This window comes from Acinonyx jubatus, chromosome C2, assembly GCF_027475565.1.
Source record: "Acinonyx jubatus isolate Ajub_Pintada_27869175 chromosome C2, VMU_Ajub_asm_v1.0, whole genome shotgun sequence".
NCBI classification, from domain to species: Eukaryota; Metazoa; Chordata; class Mammalia; order Carnivora; family Felidae; genus Acinonyx; species Acinonyx jubatus.
In genome coordinates, this window is record NC_069384.1 from 124764909 (window position 1) to 124783382 (window position 18474).

Here is an 18474-nt window from a genome sequence, read left to right on the forward strand (position 1 = left end):
AGGACAGTGGTGGAGAAGAGGGGACACAGGAGGGGAACAGGTTATGATGCAAATGCAACAAACTCTGTTTTTACTGAGATTTAGGAATTTTCTTGAATAAATGTTTCTCCATTTGCTATGTGCCCTTAGGACAGTTTCTAAAGACTTTAAATGATTGTCTTTTATCATTTTCACCAGTTAAAAAATTGTTTTGCTGGGAAGAGGATATGCCTAGTTCCTCTCTCCACCATTATAGAAATCCTGCCCTGGTTTAAACAGTTTAAAAAAAAATTCAATAGCCTATTGAGCTAAACTTCTGATTTTTTTTTTTTTTTTGAACATTGGCCTAGGAAGGACTACACACACACACACACACACACGCACACATACACAGCCTTAGTAATACATTCACCTATTTAAAAGCATTCCAGTGCTCACTTCAGCACATGTACTAAAATTGGAACAATAAAAGCATTCCAGGAATATGTGCAGCAAAACCTTACATTCTCATCCCTCTTTTCCAAAGGTAACCACTGTTAACAATGTAATATGTACCCTTAGGGATTCTTCAGAACTTGCAGAGAGACAGCCTCAGTCTATGAAAAAATTAAATAAGTGATACATGAAGTGCTTCTATGAAAATCACTGTTTCCTTTGTTGTGTTTCTAGTCATTCATACCTAGAAAAATTCCTTACGGAGCAGATGATGGAAAGGAGAGAAGATGTGTGGCTTCCACTTATCTCCTATAGGAATTCATTAGTCACTGGAGGTGAAGATGATAGGATGTCTGTTAACAGTGGAAGTAGCAGCAGCAAAACCTCCTCAGTAAGGAATAAGAAAGGACGACCCCCACTTCACAAAAAACGAGTAGAAGGTAAGTCTACCTTTAACCTATGAGACAAGTAATTTGTTTACTATTGCAAAGGTAAATAAAGTGACAGATCTGTTGAAGCAAGGTAATACTGTTAACCATATTATTTCCTTGTATATTTGACACATACTCAAAGGTTAGAACAAAGTGGAACAGAAAAGGGTCAAGGAGAAAGAAGTTAGAAGAGCATGAAACACAGAGAAAGATAGGTACAGAGAAAAAGAGAAAACAGTTACAAAGGTTTATAAAATTGATCTCCATATCATAGACCCTCTAATACATTAAAATTTAAAATAAGGTGTAGTCATAACATTAATTATCAAAATTCATCCTAATATAGAAGAGATTCTGATAAGCTAAGGGTAGACCTGTGCAGCAAATTGAACATGACCAAAACAACTTTCGATTTCTACCCCAGGAATATAACTTATTCTTGTGCATTAAAATAATGATAGCTGACTCTGGTTTTATAACATACCTCATGGACTGTGGGAAACAAGGAGTTGAATTGTCATGAAAATGTGAAAATGTGTAATTATTCATATATTCAAAAAGACTAAAAATTGCTTTATTAGAGCATTACTCTTGAATTAAGAAAACTCAGAGCACCTGGTGGCTCAGTCAGTTAAACATTTGACTTTGACTCCAGTCATGATCTCATGGTTCATGAGTTCAAGCCCCGTGTTGGGCTCTGTGCTGACAGCTCAGAGCCTGGAGCCTGCTTCGGATTCTGTGTCTCCCTCTCTCTCTCTGCCCCCTTCTCTCTGCTTCTGCCCCTGCCCACACTCTGTCTATCAAAAATAAATAAACATTAAAAAAAATAGAACTACCCTACAGCCCAGCAATTACACTACTAAGTATTTATACAAAGGATATAGGTGTGCTATTTCAAAGGGGCATATGCACCCCAATGTTTATAGCAGCGCTGTCGACAATAGACCAAGTATAGAAAGAGTCCAAATGTCCATCGACTGATGAATGGATAAAGATGATGTGGTATGTGTGTATATATATATATATACATATACATACACACACATACACACACACAATGGACTATTACTTGGCAATCAAAAAGAATGAAATCTTGCCATTTCCAACAACATGGATAGAACAAGCAGGTATTATGCTAAGCAAAATTAGAGGAAGACAAATATCATATGACTTCACTCACATGTGGAATTTTTTTTTTTAATTCTTTTTTTCAACGTTTTTATTTATTTTTGGGACAGAGAGAGACAGAGCATGAACGGGGGAGGGGCAGAGAGAGAGGGAGACACAGAATCGGAAACAGGCTCCAGGCTCTGAGCCATCAGCCCAGAGCCTGACGCGGGGCTCGAACTCACGGACCGCAAGATCGTGACCTGGTTGAAGTTGGACACTTAACCGACTGCGCCACCCAGGCGCCCCTCACATGTGGAATTTAAGATACAAACAGATGAACATAGGGAAAGGGAAGCAAAAATAATACAAAAAACAGGGAGGGGGGAAACATAAGAGAGTCTTAAATACAGGGAACAAACTAAGGGTTGCTGGAGGGGTGGTGGGTGGGGGATCGGCTAAATGGGTGATGGGCATTAAGGAGGACACTTGTTGTGGTGAGCACTGGGTGTTATACATAGGGGATGAATCACTGGATTCTACTCCTGAAATCATTATTGCACTATATGCTAACTAACTTGGATATAAATTAAAAAAGAAAAAAATATTTACAGAATTAATGTTAAAGATTTTGTGTCAAGTTTTGTCTTTGGGATTTAAAATCTTTTGGTTCAGAGAATGAAAATACTGAACCCTCTCTGTAGTGTAGAATCCTAAACTTCTGTCTAAATAATGACTGAAAAAAAGAAAACTTGCTGTATGTCAGTTTGAAATTTACCAAGCGACTAACATAGGTCATGTGCCCAGAATCCTTAGGCAGCAGTTTCATCTGTTTGGAATAAAGATGAGAAAGCCTTGTAAGAAGTGTTTTCATTGAGGAACCCTTAGGGGTTAGCAGGATCTCCTCAAGAAGAGTGAGTTCTTCCTGAAGTTAGTCATTCATTCATCAAGTCTTTACCAAGCACCTTTCAAAGACCTGCAAAATGCTGGAGATTAAGTATTAATAAAAATGCTCAGGGGTGCATGGGCACCTCAGTCAAACATCTAACTGTTGATCTCAGGGTCATGAGTTCAAGCCCCATTTTGGGCTCTGTGCTAGGCATGAAACTTACTTTAAAAAATGCTCATAGTACAGATGGGAAGACAGAAGCAGGCAATTTTAATTCAGCAAGGGAAGTGCTCTGATGGGCCAAAAAGATTTTCTGGGTACATACAGGGAGTGATCGAACTCTTAATGAATCAGGAAAGATTTTCTGTAAAATATGGTATGTAGTAGAGCTGAAACATGGGTTTACCAGGTTAAGAACCTAAATGGTACCATTTTTACAAAATTTTAAGTGCAGCAGAAGATAAAAGTTAGGAATTAAATGTTGAAACAAAAGTGGTATGAATAAAAGAAGATGAAACCTCTTTTTGCTGATTAAAGAAAAGATTCAATAGTGAGTTTCAGATCACTGGAATGACATTAACAAGACAATAGGTAAGTATTTTCAGGAACTGAGAAGCTGATCCAGAACATATACATATGTCTGACAATTGTTGAAACACTGAGAGGTGGGATGCTTGATAGCAAATACAGAACCTAACATGCACACATCTCTAAGACTTAATGGAGGAAGAAAAACAGTAAGATTCATACTGTGTACTTTGTGATTGAAATTTTTTTTTAATTCTTCAGAAGGGAAGGCATAGCAGTAATACTTTTAAGTCTTCCCATATTAGGAAAATAACTTAGAATGTTTGTAGTAGAAACTATAATTATGTAACATTATATGAGGCTATAGTTTACATATGCAAATAATGCTTTAATCTGTTCAGATCTTCATGAATGATCTTCAGAAAAAGGAAGAAACACTTCCTGGTCCCTTGACAAAATTTAATTTTAATTAAAGAGATAACCTATACAGTTGACAGATGACCTGCCAACACAGGCCAGTGTATAATTAAATCCTTAGTAAGTAGGAATGATTCTATTTCCTCTAGAAGTTAAAGGAGAATGGGAAGTGGGGGCTGGGTAGGATGAATGAGGAGGGCTTCCCTAAAGAGGCAGAACTTAGAAGCATGAAAACAGTGAGCCTCTTAACCCATCCCCATATTGAATTGCCTAGAAAAAAGTTATTTCTCCAATATCCCAGTTGTGCAGTGGGGTTTGCTGATTTGTCAGTAAAGGCCCACCAGACTTTAAGTGCTGCTACCTGGGGCCCCTCTAAGACCCAGCAAATAGGCCCTTTATTGCTTGAGTAAAGCAAGGTTAGAAGTATCTCTGGCTGGCCCCATTCTTCCCTTCCTGTGGTTGAATTAATCCTTATAGATGGAGGGATTCAGAAGAGAGGATAATGTAAGAATATATAAGAAAACGGAGTTTTGGAAGTTTAGTAACTTACAGAAAGTTACACAGGCTAGTGGTATGACTGGAATTCAAACTAGACAGTTTAACCCAGAAGCCACGCTCTTCTAGTGTGTTCTAGAACTTCTACCAGAGTTCATTCCACTAATGATATGTTGTGACTCTAACTGGAATTTTACAGATGAAAGTCTGGATAATACCTGGCTAAACAGGACTGACACCATGATTCAGACTCCTGGGCCCCTGCCAGCACCACAGCTCACTTCCACTGTACTGCGGGAGAATAGTAGGCCCGTGGGGGAACAGATTCAGGAACCTGAGTCTGAACATGGTTCTGAACCTGACTTTTTACACAAGTAAGTAGTAAAAATTTATTTTCTTGGTATAAAACCTTTAATTGTTAAAAAAAAGAAAAACCTTCTTAAAGCATGTTACTGGTCAGTTCATGAGGAAAAACCACAAGCAGAGGCTAAATAATTTGTATTAGAAGATACATAAGTCTGCCAACAGTTGTGGATATCAGTTACTCAAAGCCCAAAGACCTTTAAACCATGGTGCATCACTAAGTGCTGATTTCAGTTGGAGTTTACAGATTATCATTGGGCAGGTCTGTTTTTTCTCAGGGACTTGCAAAGAAGACATGCAAGTTACTTCCTTGGAAAGAAAGCCTATAAGAGTCTCTGCTAAGGTTGTACTAGTCTGAACAAATAGACTATTCCTTTTTCATTCATTAATAGCATTTTGTCTTGGTCAAGTTTATATTTTAAACTTAAACTGTTAGGGATTAAGGTATTTGTCAAGATATTTGATAAATTCTGAGAACAGTTGCCTTTTCTCTAAGAGAGAATCAAAGTCTTACCTTTTTCCAAGCTAGTAGTAATTAGTATGTTTTCTAGTACCATGGCCCCAAAAATTTTGGAAAAGGCAAGATAATGGTACGACTTTTGCTATAAAAGAACTTTTTCTTTGTTGTTTTCTATCCAACTATGTAATTCTTCTAGTTTCTTATGTTTCTACTCATTGGGGTAAAATGCTGTGATTTACTCTGATGGAAAAGAGAATTCTCAGTTAAAATCAACAAATTTAGCAGGTTGGAAATGGAAAGAGGAAATGTTAGAATTTTTCAGATCCTGGGTTTTCAGAAAGCCTCTTTGCTCAGAGGATCTGCCTTTCTTCAAAGCTAAAAGGATAATCATTGTCAGACAGCCACTGCGTAACAGCATTCTTAGAGGGTAGTTTGCCTTATGACCAGCATTCTCACCCTGCTTCTTAGAGGGTGGATTCTTCCTTATTTGAGCAGCCTGTCTTACTTCCCTGACTTTACCACTTGTCAATTCCTCCCCTCTGTGGTCTACTTTCCTTTCCCTGCTGTAGGTTTGTTTATAGGTTTAATCAAGGTGGTAACACTATATGATATAAAGACAGCTGCTCATGTGACAGATGTTATCTACTAAAAATCATTAAGGTTTACATCCTGTAAAATTCCCAGGAGGCATGTTTATGCAAGTGTCCATGTACCAGTAAGTATAGAGGACAGGTGAAAATTTGACCCAGCATGCACCTGACTCCAAATTTTTTCAGAAGGACTGAGAAAAAAATGTGTTAATACCTTTCCTTGTTCAACTCTGAAGAGCTCTTCCCACAAGGCCAGCATCCTTTCTGTCCCTTAGGGGACTGGCTGTCCAAGCAGGAACACTTGTTCCAGGGCAGTAGCTGGATACAGAGGTCTCAGAAGCAGTCTCTTGTTTGGCAGAGATTTGGGGAACAAAGCTGATAAATTAAGCACCTGTAGGGGAGGGAAAGGTTTTATCCAATCCTCTTAGGATCCCTAACTGGGTCTGAAAATTAAATGGACAGATCAACAGAAAAGGATACACATTTTATTGAGTGTTTTACATGTCCAGGGGAGCTTTCAGCAGAGAATGAAGGCCTGAAGAATTGACAAGACAAAGGGTTTTGTACTAGGAGTAGTTTAACTGAGACTATGTAGTCTACATTTTCCTCAACTAGGAAGGTAAGGGTTAGTTTAACTAGTAGGAAGGTTTGTTTGCAGATTGCTCTGGTACCATCTCTGAGTTGGTAAGAGTCTGTCTCCCATAAAACAAGAATTCTGCCTTTAAGCAGAAAAGGAGGTTTTTCTGTGTTTACCACTTCTTAATTGCCTTCAGCTCAAAATAACTTTTATCTCAGAAGCAGTATTTTGGGGTGACATACTTTGGTTTCCTTTACAGCTAACAACTGGCCACAGCCAGCTTCTCTTAGAGACTTAGGCATCTCTGAGCAACTAAATGCCATTTCTGCAAAGGTAGATCCTTCAGTAATGGTCTGTCTCACCCTTGACTCAAGTAAATCCAGCTAACTCCCCATACTCGGGGATTAGGCAAGCCAACGGTGGCTTTCTTAGCATGGGACTGATGAGCGAAATTCATCTTCTGCCATAAATGAATAATGTATTCCTATTCCCTTAGTCCTCAGATGCAGATCTCTTGGTTAGGCCAGCCGAAATTAGAAGACTTAAATCGGAAGGACAGAACAGGAATGAACTACATGAAAGTGAGAACTGGAGTAAGGCATGCCGTGTAAGTGTTACATCAAGTATTGCAAAAACATAATGACTATGTGATGCTGGTCATTTTGTGGAATGACTGGTTTCCTTTGACATTTGGTCTTAGAAAAGGAGTTAAGATCATAATTCAGGATCTCCTGTGCAGTATAGAATAGGAATGGAGGGTGTGGGCTTCTGAAGCTTTCAGCATTTAAATCCTAGTGCTGCCACTTGCCAGCTATGTGGCATTGGGCAAAGTCTGAAACCTCTGTGCCTCAGATTCTCCATTTGTAAACATGGGATAATACTACCAATCACATAGTTTTGTGGAAATTGACACATAGCTAAATAAATGTTAACTTCTTTTGTTGTTATTGCATTTAAATTATACTTCCTTTTGATGAGTTGAGATGAAATCTTGAATGAAACAAATGAATGATCCTTGATTATCTTAATAGTTCAGGATCATAGTTTGTGCAGCCCGTGGATTTTAACTGGAAGATGTGCTTTTCATTGATTATAAGACCTAATATAAGAGCCAGGACTCCACATTAGATGAGTCTGAACAGTCTCCTGACGATGGTTTTTCCTTATCAGTCGGGGCCTAATGGAGGAAGATGCTGAGCCCATCTTTGAAGATGTGATGATGTCATCCCGGAGCCAGTTAGAAGATATGAATGAAGAATTTGAAGACACCATGGTTATTGATCTGGTAAAGAAACTCAGTACATTTTCTTCTTTTAAAATATGTGAAGGCATCGGTGTAAGATGATGCTCTTGTTTCCAGAAGCCCGAGGAGAGAGGTGTGGAGGTGGTAACATAGAATAGCAGCAGGCAGGACCAGTGTCACACTTATTAGGGCATTTGGATGAGCTGTGTTTCTCAAGCTTACTTTCTAAGCAGTCAGATTGTAAATTTCTGGCAGTAATGGAAACTGGTTCCTTACCTTCTTGAGAAGGGGCTCTCACTAGATCTGCCTTTCAGTATAGTGTACATCTGGTCTCTTAAACTAACTTGGAGTCTGATGATATATAGAGTGTGTTCCAGCACAGCAACCAAACACAGAATATGGACCATATTTGTTCAGTGTGGAAAAAACATCTTTGAAGCAAGGAAACCTGAATATGGACTAGGTGTAGGTGATATTAAGAAATTATTGACTTTGTCAGGAATAGTAATGCATGGTGGTTATGTTTTTTTTTTTTAATTTCCATCAGAGATTCATATTGAAGGTAGTTATAGATGAAATGACATAGAAAAGAAAAAAAACCGTGAGGAGACTCAATGAAACAGATTGGTCAAAGATTTGACAGTTGATGAAGCTAGGTGATGAGTACATGGTAGTTTATCATACCACTTTATGTATTTAGGGCTGCTATAACAAATGCCATTGACTAGGTGGCTTAAACAATAGAAATTTTCTCACAGCTCTGAAGGCTAGAAGTCTGAGATCATGGTGTCAGCAAGATTTATTTCATTCTCAGGCTTCTTTCCTTGATTTGTAAATGGCCATCTTCTCCCTTTATCTTCATGTGATCTTTCCTCTGTCTCCTTATAAGGATGTGAATCAGATTAGAATTGGGGCGCCTGGGGGGTTCAGTTGGTTGAGCAACCGACTTTTGATTTCAGCTCAGGTCATGATGTCACAGTTTGTGTGTTTGAGCCCCCACATCGGGCTCCGTGCTGACAATGCAGAGCCTGAGTAGGATTCTCTCTCCCTCTCTCTGACTCCCTACCCATGATCTCTCTCAAAATAAGTAAAATAAACTTAAAAGTTAAAAATTTTTTGTTTTATTCATTTTTGAGAAAGAGAGGACAGAGTGTGAGCAGGGGAGGGGCAGAGAGAGACACAGAATCCGAAGCAGGCTCCAGACTCTGAGTGGTCAGCAGAGAGCCCAAAGCGGGGCTCGAATCCACGAACTGTGAACTCAGGACCTGAACCAAAATCAGATGCTTAACTGAGTGAACCACCCAGGTGCCCATAAATTTTTTTAAAAATTAGAATCCACCCATATGACCTCATTTTACCTTAATAGCCTCTCTATAGGTCCTCTGTCCAAATAACAGTCACATTCTGAGGTACTGGGGGTACCTCTTCAATATATGAATTTGCCAGGGGCAGGGGGGGGACATAATTTAGCCTATAACATTCTTTACAGGTTTTGAATGTTCCATAATGAAAAATTTTTCTAAGAAATGTAAAGGAGATCATATGCCTCCAGTCTCTCCCCTCCCATCAGTAGCTTTCCATCTACCTGCTTTGGGGAATTTAGGGATCAATTTTTATAATCATTCTACGATTCAAAGGCATGTTGTATGTTTGTAGGCCCCCAAATTACATGCATTTACTTGTTCAGCTTATTCATTGTAATTTGAAATCCTGTTTTTTTAAGGTGGGCTCCATGTAAAAGCCACATTCTTTTCATTTCAAAATTATATCTTTAGTAGCTCTATTCTGTGATACCATCAGAAATATTAGCTGCTTATTATCACAGTTCATTGTCTTACTATATCTCAGGAAAACATTTTGGCTTCTTTTTCTAGCCCCCATCAAGAAATCGGCGAGAGAGAGCTGAGCTGAGGCCAGATTTCTTTGATTCTGCAGCTATCATAGAAGACGATTCAGTAAATGTTAAATTATTACTTTTATTTATGGTTTCTAGGTCTTGCGTATGCATGAAATTAATTGTGTTTTTCATTTTTCTAGGGATTTGGAATGCCTATGTTCTGAAGTCTGAAGAAAATTTACAAATCTGGAACTCTATTATTTAGAGCTAGAGGCCTATATACTGTGATAGCTTGTATGGGGGAAAAAACACTTTTGATGTGATCTGATTTGTTTTTTAATCAAATGATTGAGGTCAATCCCTTTTTGCAGTGACAGAAGAGGAGCATGTAAATTACCCAAGGGAATGTTGGTGAATGTCACCTCAGAAAGACTGACCTGAAAAATCATTTGTGTCCTAATATTGGACTTATCCCAATACAGATGTGTGTGTTTTTCTGGAGGGAGGAAAAAATTTTAAATTTTTAAAACAACTGTCAAGATAAACACTGTTATACACCTGTTTTATGAAACTCAGCATTGAGTAAAAAAAAATATTTTTAACTTTATTTTCCTGTTGTACAATTTAAAAACCGTTTTAACATTTTGCCTTTTTATGTTTTAAAAGCTAACCATTTTTATTAAACCTATGAGTAAGCAGCTCATCCTAATTGCCGAAGAGTGTTTTGGAGCTCACTGGATTTGGTTGACCTTGTGGAATACAGAAATGCGGAGGAGCAGAATATCGACAAGCTAAGATGAAATTCTGACAGTGCATCTCTGCCAAAAACCACACACCCTCTGTGGATATGGATTCCCAGATTTTATATACTCTTGAATAAAAAGGTTTATTTTTATTTATAAGGGGGCATAAAATAAGAAATGTCCACGCAGCCATTTTCCAACAGATGCTGTGCACCATTCATTTTATATAGAATAGGGAGATTCAAATACAGTACATTTTCTATTGGTATTTGTTCTGTGCATTTTTAGCAACTTCTACCAGCAAATAAAGTATTCTCAGAAAAAAAATGGTTCTCAAGTTATCAGTTTGCTGTTTTTACTACTTATTTCATGCCCTGCCAAATTCAAGTTACATAAACTTCCGTTTTCTTAAAAAGATAATCATGAAGAACTTCTTTGCCATTCAAAAGTAATTTTAAGTGTAACATAACTGTGTCTACTTCCCATGCACTTAATACCTTATGCGCTAATTTTGTGAATTAAGTTTACCAATTATAGAAGTATGTGCTGCATAGAAGTCTGTGCTTAGAGGGTGAAGTTCCTAAGCTTACCTTGAAATACAGCTACATTTCAGTGTTAAATGTGCATATTAATTATTTTGGGGAAAGAAATTATGAATCTTCAGGACAGCCTTCAATGGTTTAGAGTTACATTCTGCTTAGACTTTTATGACTTGCTGCTATTGTTTTAAAAAGCCCACTTAGTTTCTTTCTGATTTTTAAAAGTAAGCCTCAATTCCAAACCAATCCATCCACAGCTGTTTCTGGGCTGGTTTTTAAAGTAGCTGCAATGGAATCATGAGGCTTTCCCTTCTTACCAAAAATGAAAAGATTTTTTTTTTTTTTACTAATCTTTGCACCCAATAATTGATTATCTTTTGTTGGGAAAGGAAATGGATTATTCTATTCATTCTTTTAGTAAACACAAAACAGATTTTTCTCAATATTTGTACAGTTCTGAAAAAAACCTGGTCACCAAAAAATATTTTATCTGCTAATTTAGTATTTCCTGGGCTCCAGTTTGAGGGGTTGGGGTCTCACTTTCTTCCAGAAATGTGGACCTCACTGGACATGAAGGGGCAGGAATAACTGGACCGTCCACCAGCGTCACCCCTGCCTGTGGTTCTGGCCAGGGAGGAAGCTGGGAGGTGCTTTGGCACATGCACAGATTGATCCTTTGCTTGACAGTTTCATGTGGAAATCAGATGCTGACTTAGAATTGTAGACTACATGCAACAAAAAAAAGAAAAAAAAGAAAAAAAAAAAGGCTTAATATCTACTCAAATGGGTTTGCAGTTCAGTTTGAAGTCAATCGAATTTTTGTATTTTCAGTGTCTCCTTGATTGGTTTTGCTAGTAATTCTGTAAATTGTACATTTGCAATATGAGGTTTTTTTCCTTTTGTACAATTTGAAACTGATGCTTCACCTTTCCTTTAATAAACTATTCAAAATCAGGCTTGTCATCCTATTGTTCTTACTATGTAAAGCTTCAGAGATGATTTTATGTCCCAATGCTCTTGAGAGTTTGCTCACTCTAATCATTTAACTGTATCAGTTTTGTTTTTAAAGGAAAGAAATTTAGGACTAGTTCATTATCTTTCATTAATTGGATTTCCCTGGAGAAAGTGGGTAGGCTGAGTTGTCTATGATTCAAGAGGAGGTCTCTTGCAGGCTGAATTCTGAAGGAGGCATTCAGAGTTTGTAGCCTGGATCCTGCCCTGGCCACATATCCAGCACCGAGGCTTATGCATGGTTCCCCCTAACAAACAGTGGCCTTTTAAAGATTACTTGGATTCTATAGGGCCATGTGAGAGTTTCTTGATACTGGTGCCAGACATCACTCTTACAAAGGTCATGCCTTGGGGCACCTGGGTGACTTAGTTAAGCATTGGACTCTTAATTTCAGGTCAGGTCCTGATCTCCCCGTTTGTGAGACTGAGCCCGTGTCAGGCTCTGCACTAATAGTATGGAGCCTGCTTAGAATCCTCTCCCTCTCTCTCTCTGCCCCTCCCCCAGTTGCCATTCTCTTGATCTCTCAAAAATAAACTAAAAAAAAAAAAAAAGTCATGCCCTACACTTCATGGGCCTGGCCATGTTCTTCGGGCTGTGTTTGTTAGATGGCCTAAAATGTCTGCAGGAAAAGCAGGGATATAAGGGCTAAATCAGCAGGTGAGCTCTCTGGGCACAGGAGGAAGATAATAAGGATGGGTCTCCGGCAGCTCTCATCTTTACAAGCTTATGAGACTAGACCAGGGCTTTACTCAGTGCAGCTCTACCTTGGGACAAACTTGGAAACCTCCCAGATGTGACTTCACTCACTCTTTTGGCCCTGCTTCCAGAAAAGAATCCATCAAATGAACGGTGTCTTCATGGAAAATAAAGGCTTAGTGCCTCCCCCTTAGGTTTTTCATAGCAGACCAAGCTCCAGTAAGGTTCCAGCCCTGCCCTCCTAAGTGCCTTGCTCTATCGGGGTCTTTATTACACATCACTTTTTGAAGGACGGCTTTCTGCTCCCAAGGACATGTAAAGGAGGTTTTTTACTCACCACCTAGGAGAGTGTGGACATGGTCAGAACTTCCCTACTAAGACTGCTACATCTACCCAAATGTTCTGGCTAGGCTCCATAGGAGCCCCAAACTGAGGCTCTGCCCGTTAAAGTGGCCATAGGTCCTGTGGTGGAGATCCCACACCCACAGAGGTGCAACAGCATGAGAACCAGTAGTTTCTAGCCACAGCTGTCTAGAAATCCTTTAGAACAAGAAAGACATAAAATATTCATATCTGTCAAACAGGTTAAGTCTAGGTTGCTTCAACTACATCAGAAGTGTTAACTCGGGCGCCTGGGTGACTCCGTTGAACGTCCAACTCTTGATGCCGGCTCAGGTGATCCCAAGAGTTGTGGGATCCAGACCCACTTTGGGCTCCACACTAGGCATGGAGCCCTGCTTAAGCCCTGCTTAAGATTCTCTCCCACTCTCCCTGACTCTCTCCCCGTACTTGCTTGCTCTAAAGTGTTAATATATGGATGAGCGTCCTTCACGGTCTTCTCTAGGTAGACCATATCTAAAACACCCCGAAGCAGCCAAAAGCATCAGTGAACCCACAGGCAGAGGACTCAGTAAGGAGACAAAACATGATCAGAAGAGAAGCTAGGAGAACTTTCTGCAAACACAAGCAACTGGAAGGCTGCATTGTGAATTTACTCCCTATTCGAGCAAATCAAGTAAGGACTGACAGGCCATCATGCATAAGGTAGGAAAGCTTTCTAAATTTAATAGCTCTTCAGGGTGAGACAATTCCAGTGGAGCGAGCCACCACCTTTCTCACTCCCCTCTTAGGAGTTCATCCCACCTACTACATCAGTTGGAAAGCAGTGTTTTGACTGGTTATAGAGACGTAGAGTTGAGACAAATCTGCCTGGGTTCAAATCGCAGCTTCACCACCCTAGCTTCGTGGCTCAGGATAAACTGGTTTACTTAAGGCAAGAGGAGCTGGGGCAGGTGCAACAGGACCCTCCGTACCTCTTAAACTCCATCTCCATTCTCACCATATTACCTGCTCTCAGTCTAAAGAGAGACACTTGCCACTGCTCTGCTCAGTAAACCCAAGTCCTCTGGTTAAAGCCCACAGTTTTCTTTTTCCCCTTAAAGACCGAATACCACCTGGGAAAGGCATTCCTAAACAACAGCCACTGAAAATACTCTGCCACCATTCTCATGGCATTCTGTCATCCACAGAGGCTGGTCTACTTGCAAGGTCTTGCAGCTTTTTGTTTCCTTGGCCACCAGCTTTGTTTATTGGTTATTAACCATCTCCATTCCAAGGCTTCCCAGAAGTCTCTTGCCCAAGTGTTTTATTAGGCTGGTTCCTCTATCTCTTAGGCCCAGGAACAAGCCCTTCTCAGCATCCAGATTTCACAACCTAGTAAAACACATCTTGGACCCCTTCCTCAAAAAGGAAAAACAAAAAAAACCCCACAAACTTGTATGTATTATTTTCATATAGATGATAGCACAGTCATCCTCCAAGCATTCCAAATCCTAGGTTAGCTGACCCCAGAAATTCGATTTGCTAATCAATTTTAAGCAATTGAGCCACATGCTAACCAACCTGCATGGCTTCTTAGGAGACCTCTAAAAGCCCAAGAATCGGCCAACTCCTTTCCCACAGTTTATAACCTTTCTGCTGGTGCCAAAGAGGAACATAAAGAACTTGTGTCCAGTCTCTGCCCCCTTGAAACTCACCATCTACTTAGAAAGATAAAAATATACAGAGAAAAAAAATGCACACTCAGATGCTTTAAAAAAAAAAAAACCTGCAATAAGCAAAATCAGTTCTAGCTCACAGGTTGAGAGGAACTAAGGTCCTTGAGCATGAGCAAACTGGAGCTATTTAGCAAAAGGATGTCCCAAGGGGGAGGTGACAGGGCTGTGGGCTAATGACCAGAGTGAAAGGCCCTATGCACTGGAAGTGCTAGAGCAGAAGAATGCAACAAAATCCAGACCTGAAATTAGTGTATTAACTTGGAACAAGATTTCTAACTTGAAGGTAGGCCACAGAGAAACACCAGTAAGGACACCTGCAAAAGTACTTAGTGTTTGAAAATTTGACAGGGTGATAGCATGGTAAGAAAAAAAATTATTTCAGGAAAAAATGTTTAAAAAAAAAAAAAAAAGAATCCATGAGTCTAACAAATACTTAAAAACAGAAAAGAAACCTCTTCTGGCACAGTAACAAACTAACAAATGCAACATTTTAGAATCAACAGATTCTACAGTATGGCTGATTGAGAGGCAAGAACCATCAATAGGTACTAAAAGTACAGGATGAAAATTTGTTGACGGGCTTAAAGAATGCCCCCAGATCAGCTATTAATTACAAAGAAAAAATGGTAACCTTTGCAGCCACCACCTTAACCAAGTGATGAGTCAATTTCATCAATAATGGAAAAAACTAGCATCATGTGCTTCTTATGTGATACATAGAACATTCTTACCTGGTCTGAACATCTGGAAACAATCAGACAAACCCAAATTGAGGGGCATTCTACAAAATAACTGGCAACCATTCTTCCAAATTGTCAATGTAATGAAAGACTGTAAGGCAATGAGCCTTGTTTCCTAGGAAATAAATACATTTGGCAGGGTGGGGGACAAAGGGTCATGGTTCTACAACTTACTTAAATGGGTCAATAAAAATAATAATTATGTGTTTATGGAAGAGAATACATAGTATTCTATATACTACATTCTATATACCATACATAATAGCATATGCTATTATACATATAGTAAATGTAGAAAATTAAGTGGATACCCTCAGTGAAAGATATACAAATACCATTCCTGCAACATTTCTACAGGTCTGAAATTTTCCAAACTAAGTTTTCTAAAATGTGACAACACATTTCTGAAAAGCATTTAATATAGGGTACTATATCCCATATGACTGAGCATCTATTCTGCCAGATACAACTACAAACATCCTCAACGATTCCTAGAGGAATTGAGGGCATGTTATTAAATATTATTTATGGGCTGCCTGGGTGGCTCAGTCGGTTATGTGTCCAACTTCGGCTCAGGTCATGATCTCCCGGTCCGTGAGTTTGAGCCCCACATCGGGCCCCGTGCTGACAGCTCAGAGCCTGGAGCCTGCTTTGGGATTCTGTGTCTCCCTCTCTCTCTCTGCCCCTCCCCTGCTCTCCCTCCCTCCCTCCCTCCCTCCCTCTCTCTCTCTCTCTCAAAAATAAGCAAACATTAAAAAAATAAAATAAAAATAAGATAAAATAAAAAATAAGGAAATAGGGGCGCCTGGGTGGCTCAGTCGGTTAAGGATCCAACTCTTGATTTCAGCTCTGGTCATGATCCCACGGTTCATGGGATTGAGCCCCACATCAGGCTCTGCACTGATAGCAAGGAGCCTGCTTGGGATTCTCTCTCTGCCCCTCCCCCTGCCTGTACACTCTCTCTCTCTCTCTCTCTCTCTCTCTCTCAAATAAGCATTTAAAAAAAGGGGGGGGGGGTGCGGAATGAAGGCTAACCAGGTAAGTATGTTGCCCTAAAAGCTTATTATCTCACCTACAAAGAAAAACATCTTGGGGGAAGAGGAAAATACACAGAGGTGTCAAATAAGGGTCAGCTCTAAGTGACAATACACTGTTTTCTAGATTTTTCAGATTTATACCGTAAAAAATGAAATTTGTGCTCAAAAAATACCAGTTAAACAAATTTTTAATAAAGCAATTAATTTTACAGTAAGGCACAAATGAAATCTTCCTAGGATTTAATAAACAGCCATTTCAAGTTATTACTGATATTTAGATTTCCAGGTTTCATGATTGCAAAAGGCAGAGATGGGTGCAAATGGCCAGGCGGTAACTGGCTCTTGGTTTATTTTCCTTTGATTGGTTTACAATGGAATATTTGCATGTTTCCTCCAAGGGCGCTGTACCTTCTTGCTGGCTAAGACATCCAGGTCAGAGCAGATTCGGGCTCGTGTGGAGGAAGGCTGGATGATATCATCCACAAATCCTGGTGAAGCATAGAAAAGGAAGTAGATCATGTGCATCCCCAAATAAGGCCACCCCCCCCAATCTGTGCTCAGCCTGGGCACCATCTCTGGGGTGTGAGCAGGACCCAACTTGATAGGAGAGGGCACGGGCCCTGTGAACCCTCCCCCATATCCCAGGAGCATCCCTGTTCCTCTGGCAGGGCCTCAACTTCTGGCCTAGGACTAGTTGGCAAAAAAATGCAATCTGACCCCCTTGCTGCCAAGATGAAGTCAATAGGAAATAAAATTAAGAAAATATGTCTGTATTTTCAACAATCAGTACACCTTCCTCCTACCCCTGTAACACAAGTCCCTTTGTAATGTGATTTCATCACCCCTCATACCAAGAACTGGATTCAATTTTACTTGTCCTTGTGATATGCTTTGGCCAACAGAATGTGGCAAAAATGACACTATGCAATTTCCAAATCTAGGTCTCAAGGTGCTCAGGACACCAGCAAGCACGGTGTGGCCAGGTTCAGAAAGAGAAACCATGGGGCACCTGGGTGGCTCAGTCAGTTAAGCATCTCACTTCGGCTCAGGTCATGACCTCATAGTTTGAGAGTTTGAGCCCCACCTCAGGTGAGCACCGCTTCTCTGTCTCTGTCCCTTGCTCACTTGTACCCTCTGTCTCAAAATAAAAATAAAAATTAAAATTAAAATTAAAATTAAAATTAAAATAAATAAGCAACCTGTGCAGAAAATGCCTACTGCCATTACCAACCATGTAAGTGAAGCCATCTTGGACTATCCGGCCCCGAATTACCTACTGACTATTTGTGAATGACTGCCGACCCTCAGAAACATGAGCAAAAAAAAAAAAAAAAAAAAAAAAAGTTGGCTGTGTCAGCCACTTTGTTTAGGAGTGGACTTTTACACAATATTAGGTAACTGAACACCACTAGCCATTTCAGCAATATTGTTTCAGTCCTTGGTGACCAAAGCAGTATATACAATGTCCAGAGACAACCCCCAACCCTCACCAGTCTCCAGATTCCACAGTGAGGGCAAAGGGCAGTGATGTGAGACTTTCTGGAGCAAAAGGATGAGCAAGTGACCCAACAAATGCCCAACACCGCCCTCCCCACCACAGTCCCTACCTCTCACTGCGGCAGGAAAGGGGTTGGCAAACTTCTCAATATACTCTGCCTGAGCTGCTTCCACATTCTCATGCCCTTTGAAGATGATCTCCACGGCCCCCTGTCATAGGAGAAGTTAATGAACTTAACTGGCAGTCCCAACCCAGGCGACCTCCCTCAAACCACTATCACAGTGTGTGGCTGTGAACTTCGAGGCCACAGTGCCCTGGCGAGAAATGCCGGCTCCAGGCACCAGGGCACAGAGGTGAGCACTGCTGGAGTCAACCAGCACGATCCCACGGGCTGTGATCCAATGTTCAGTGTTGCCCCAACAACAGGCAGCCCAGGCAAAGCCAGTCACTTGTCTCCCCAAATTCCATCCTATTCCATCCAATTGCATCTATCCTTCTTTCAGGCCAAGATGTTTTGCCCATTTTCCATAGTTAGATCCATGGTCCCCTGAATCAGGTGAAGTAAAATGCTGTTTTCCTTCTTCCTTATCCTCAGTACACAATTCAGTGGCTCCGGGGCCCTCCCTGGGAGAGGAGATGGGAATGGGATCACAGGGAATGTCCAATCCTCCCAAAGGCTAGTTCAGTTGACTCAACCCTTTCTGCTTTACTGACAATCTCAAAACCCACTCAGCATCCCCCCCTCCCCACCCCCACCCCCACCCCCCAAGCATGAAGACACCAGCATGTGCCTAAAGTGAC

The 18474-nt window shown here is 40.3% G+C and overlaps 2 protein-coding genes across 7 annotated transcripts in view; one reads left to right on the forward strand and one right to left on the reverse strand.

Moving 5' to 3' along the window:
- Window positions 1-11587, forward strand: part of STAG1 (stromal antigen 1) — a 394549-nt gene extending 382962 nt beyond the window's left edge. For all 4 annotated transcript variants that reach the window (XM_027061785.2, XM_053221416.1, XM_027061786.2 and 1 more), the window contains 6 exons: window positions 649-854; window positions 4481-4655; window positions 6768-6878; window positions 7442-7556; window positions 9389-9469; window positions 9552-11587. In XM_027061785.2, coding sequence (XP_026917586.1) covers window positions 649-854; window positions 4481-4655; window positions 6768-6878; window positions 7442-7556; window positions 9389-9469; window positions 9552-9575 — 712 coding nt within the window. In that variant the 3' untranslated portion in view covers window positions 9576-11587. The remainder of the gene's footprint in view (window positions 1-648; window positions 855-4480; window positions 4656-6767; window positions 6879-7441; window positions 7557-9388; window positions 9470-9551) is intronic.
- A 4758-nt stretch (window positions 11588-16345) lies between these two features.
- PCCB (propionyl-CoA carboxylase subunit beta) overlaps window positions 16346-18474 on the reverse strand; it is a 96922-nt gene continuing 94793 nt past the window's right edge. For all 3 annotated transcript variants that reach the window (XM_015074286.3, XM_027061796.2, XM_015074295.3), the window contains 2 exons: window positions 17783-17882; window positions 16346-16663 (listed from right to left, as the gene is read on the reverse strand). In XM_015074286.3, the coding sequence (XP_014929772.2) occupies window positions 16542-16663; window positions 17783-17882 (222 nt within the window). In that variant the 3' untranslated portion in view covers window positions 16346-16541. The remainder of the gene's footprint in view (window positions 16664-17782; window positions 17883-18474) is intronic.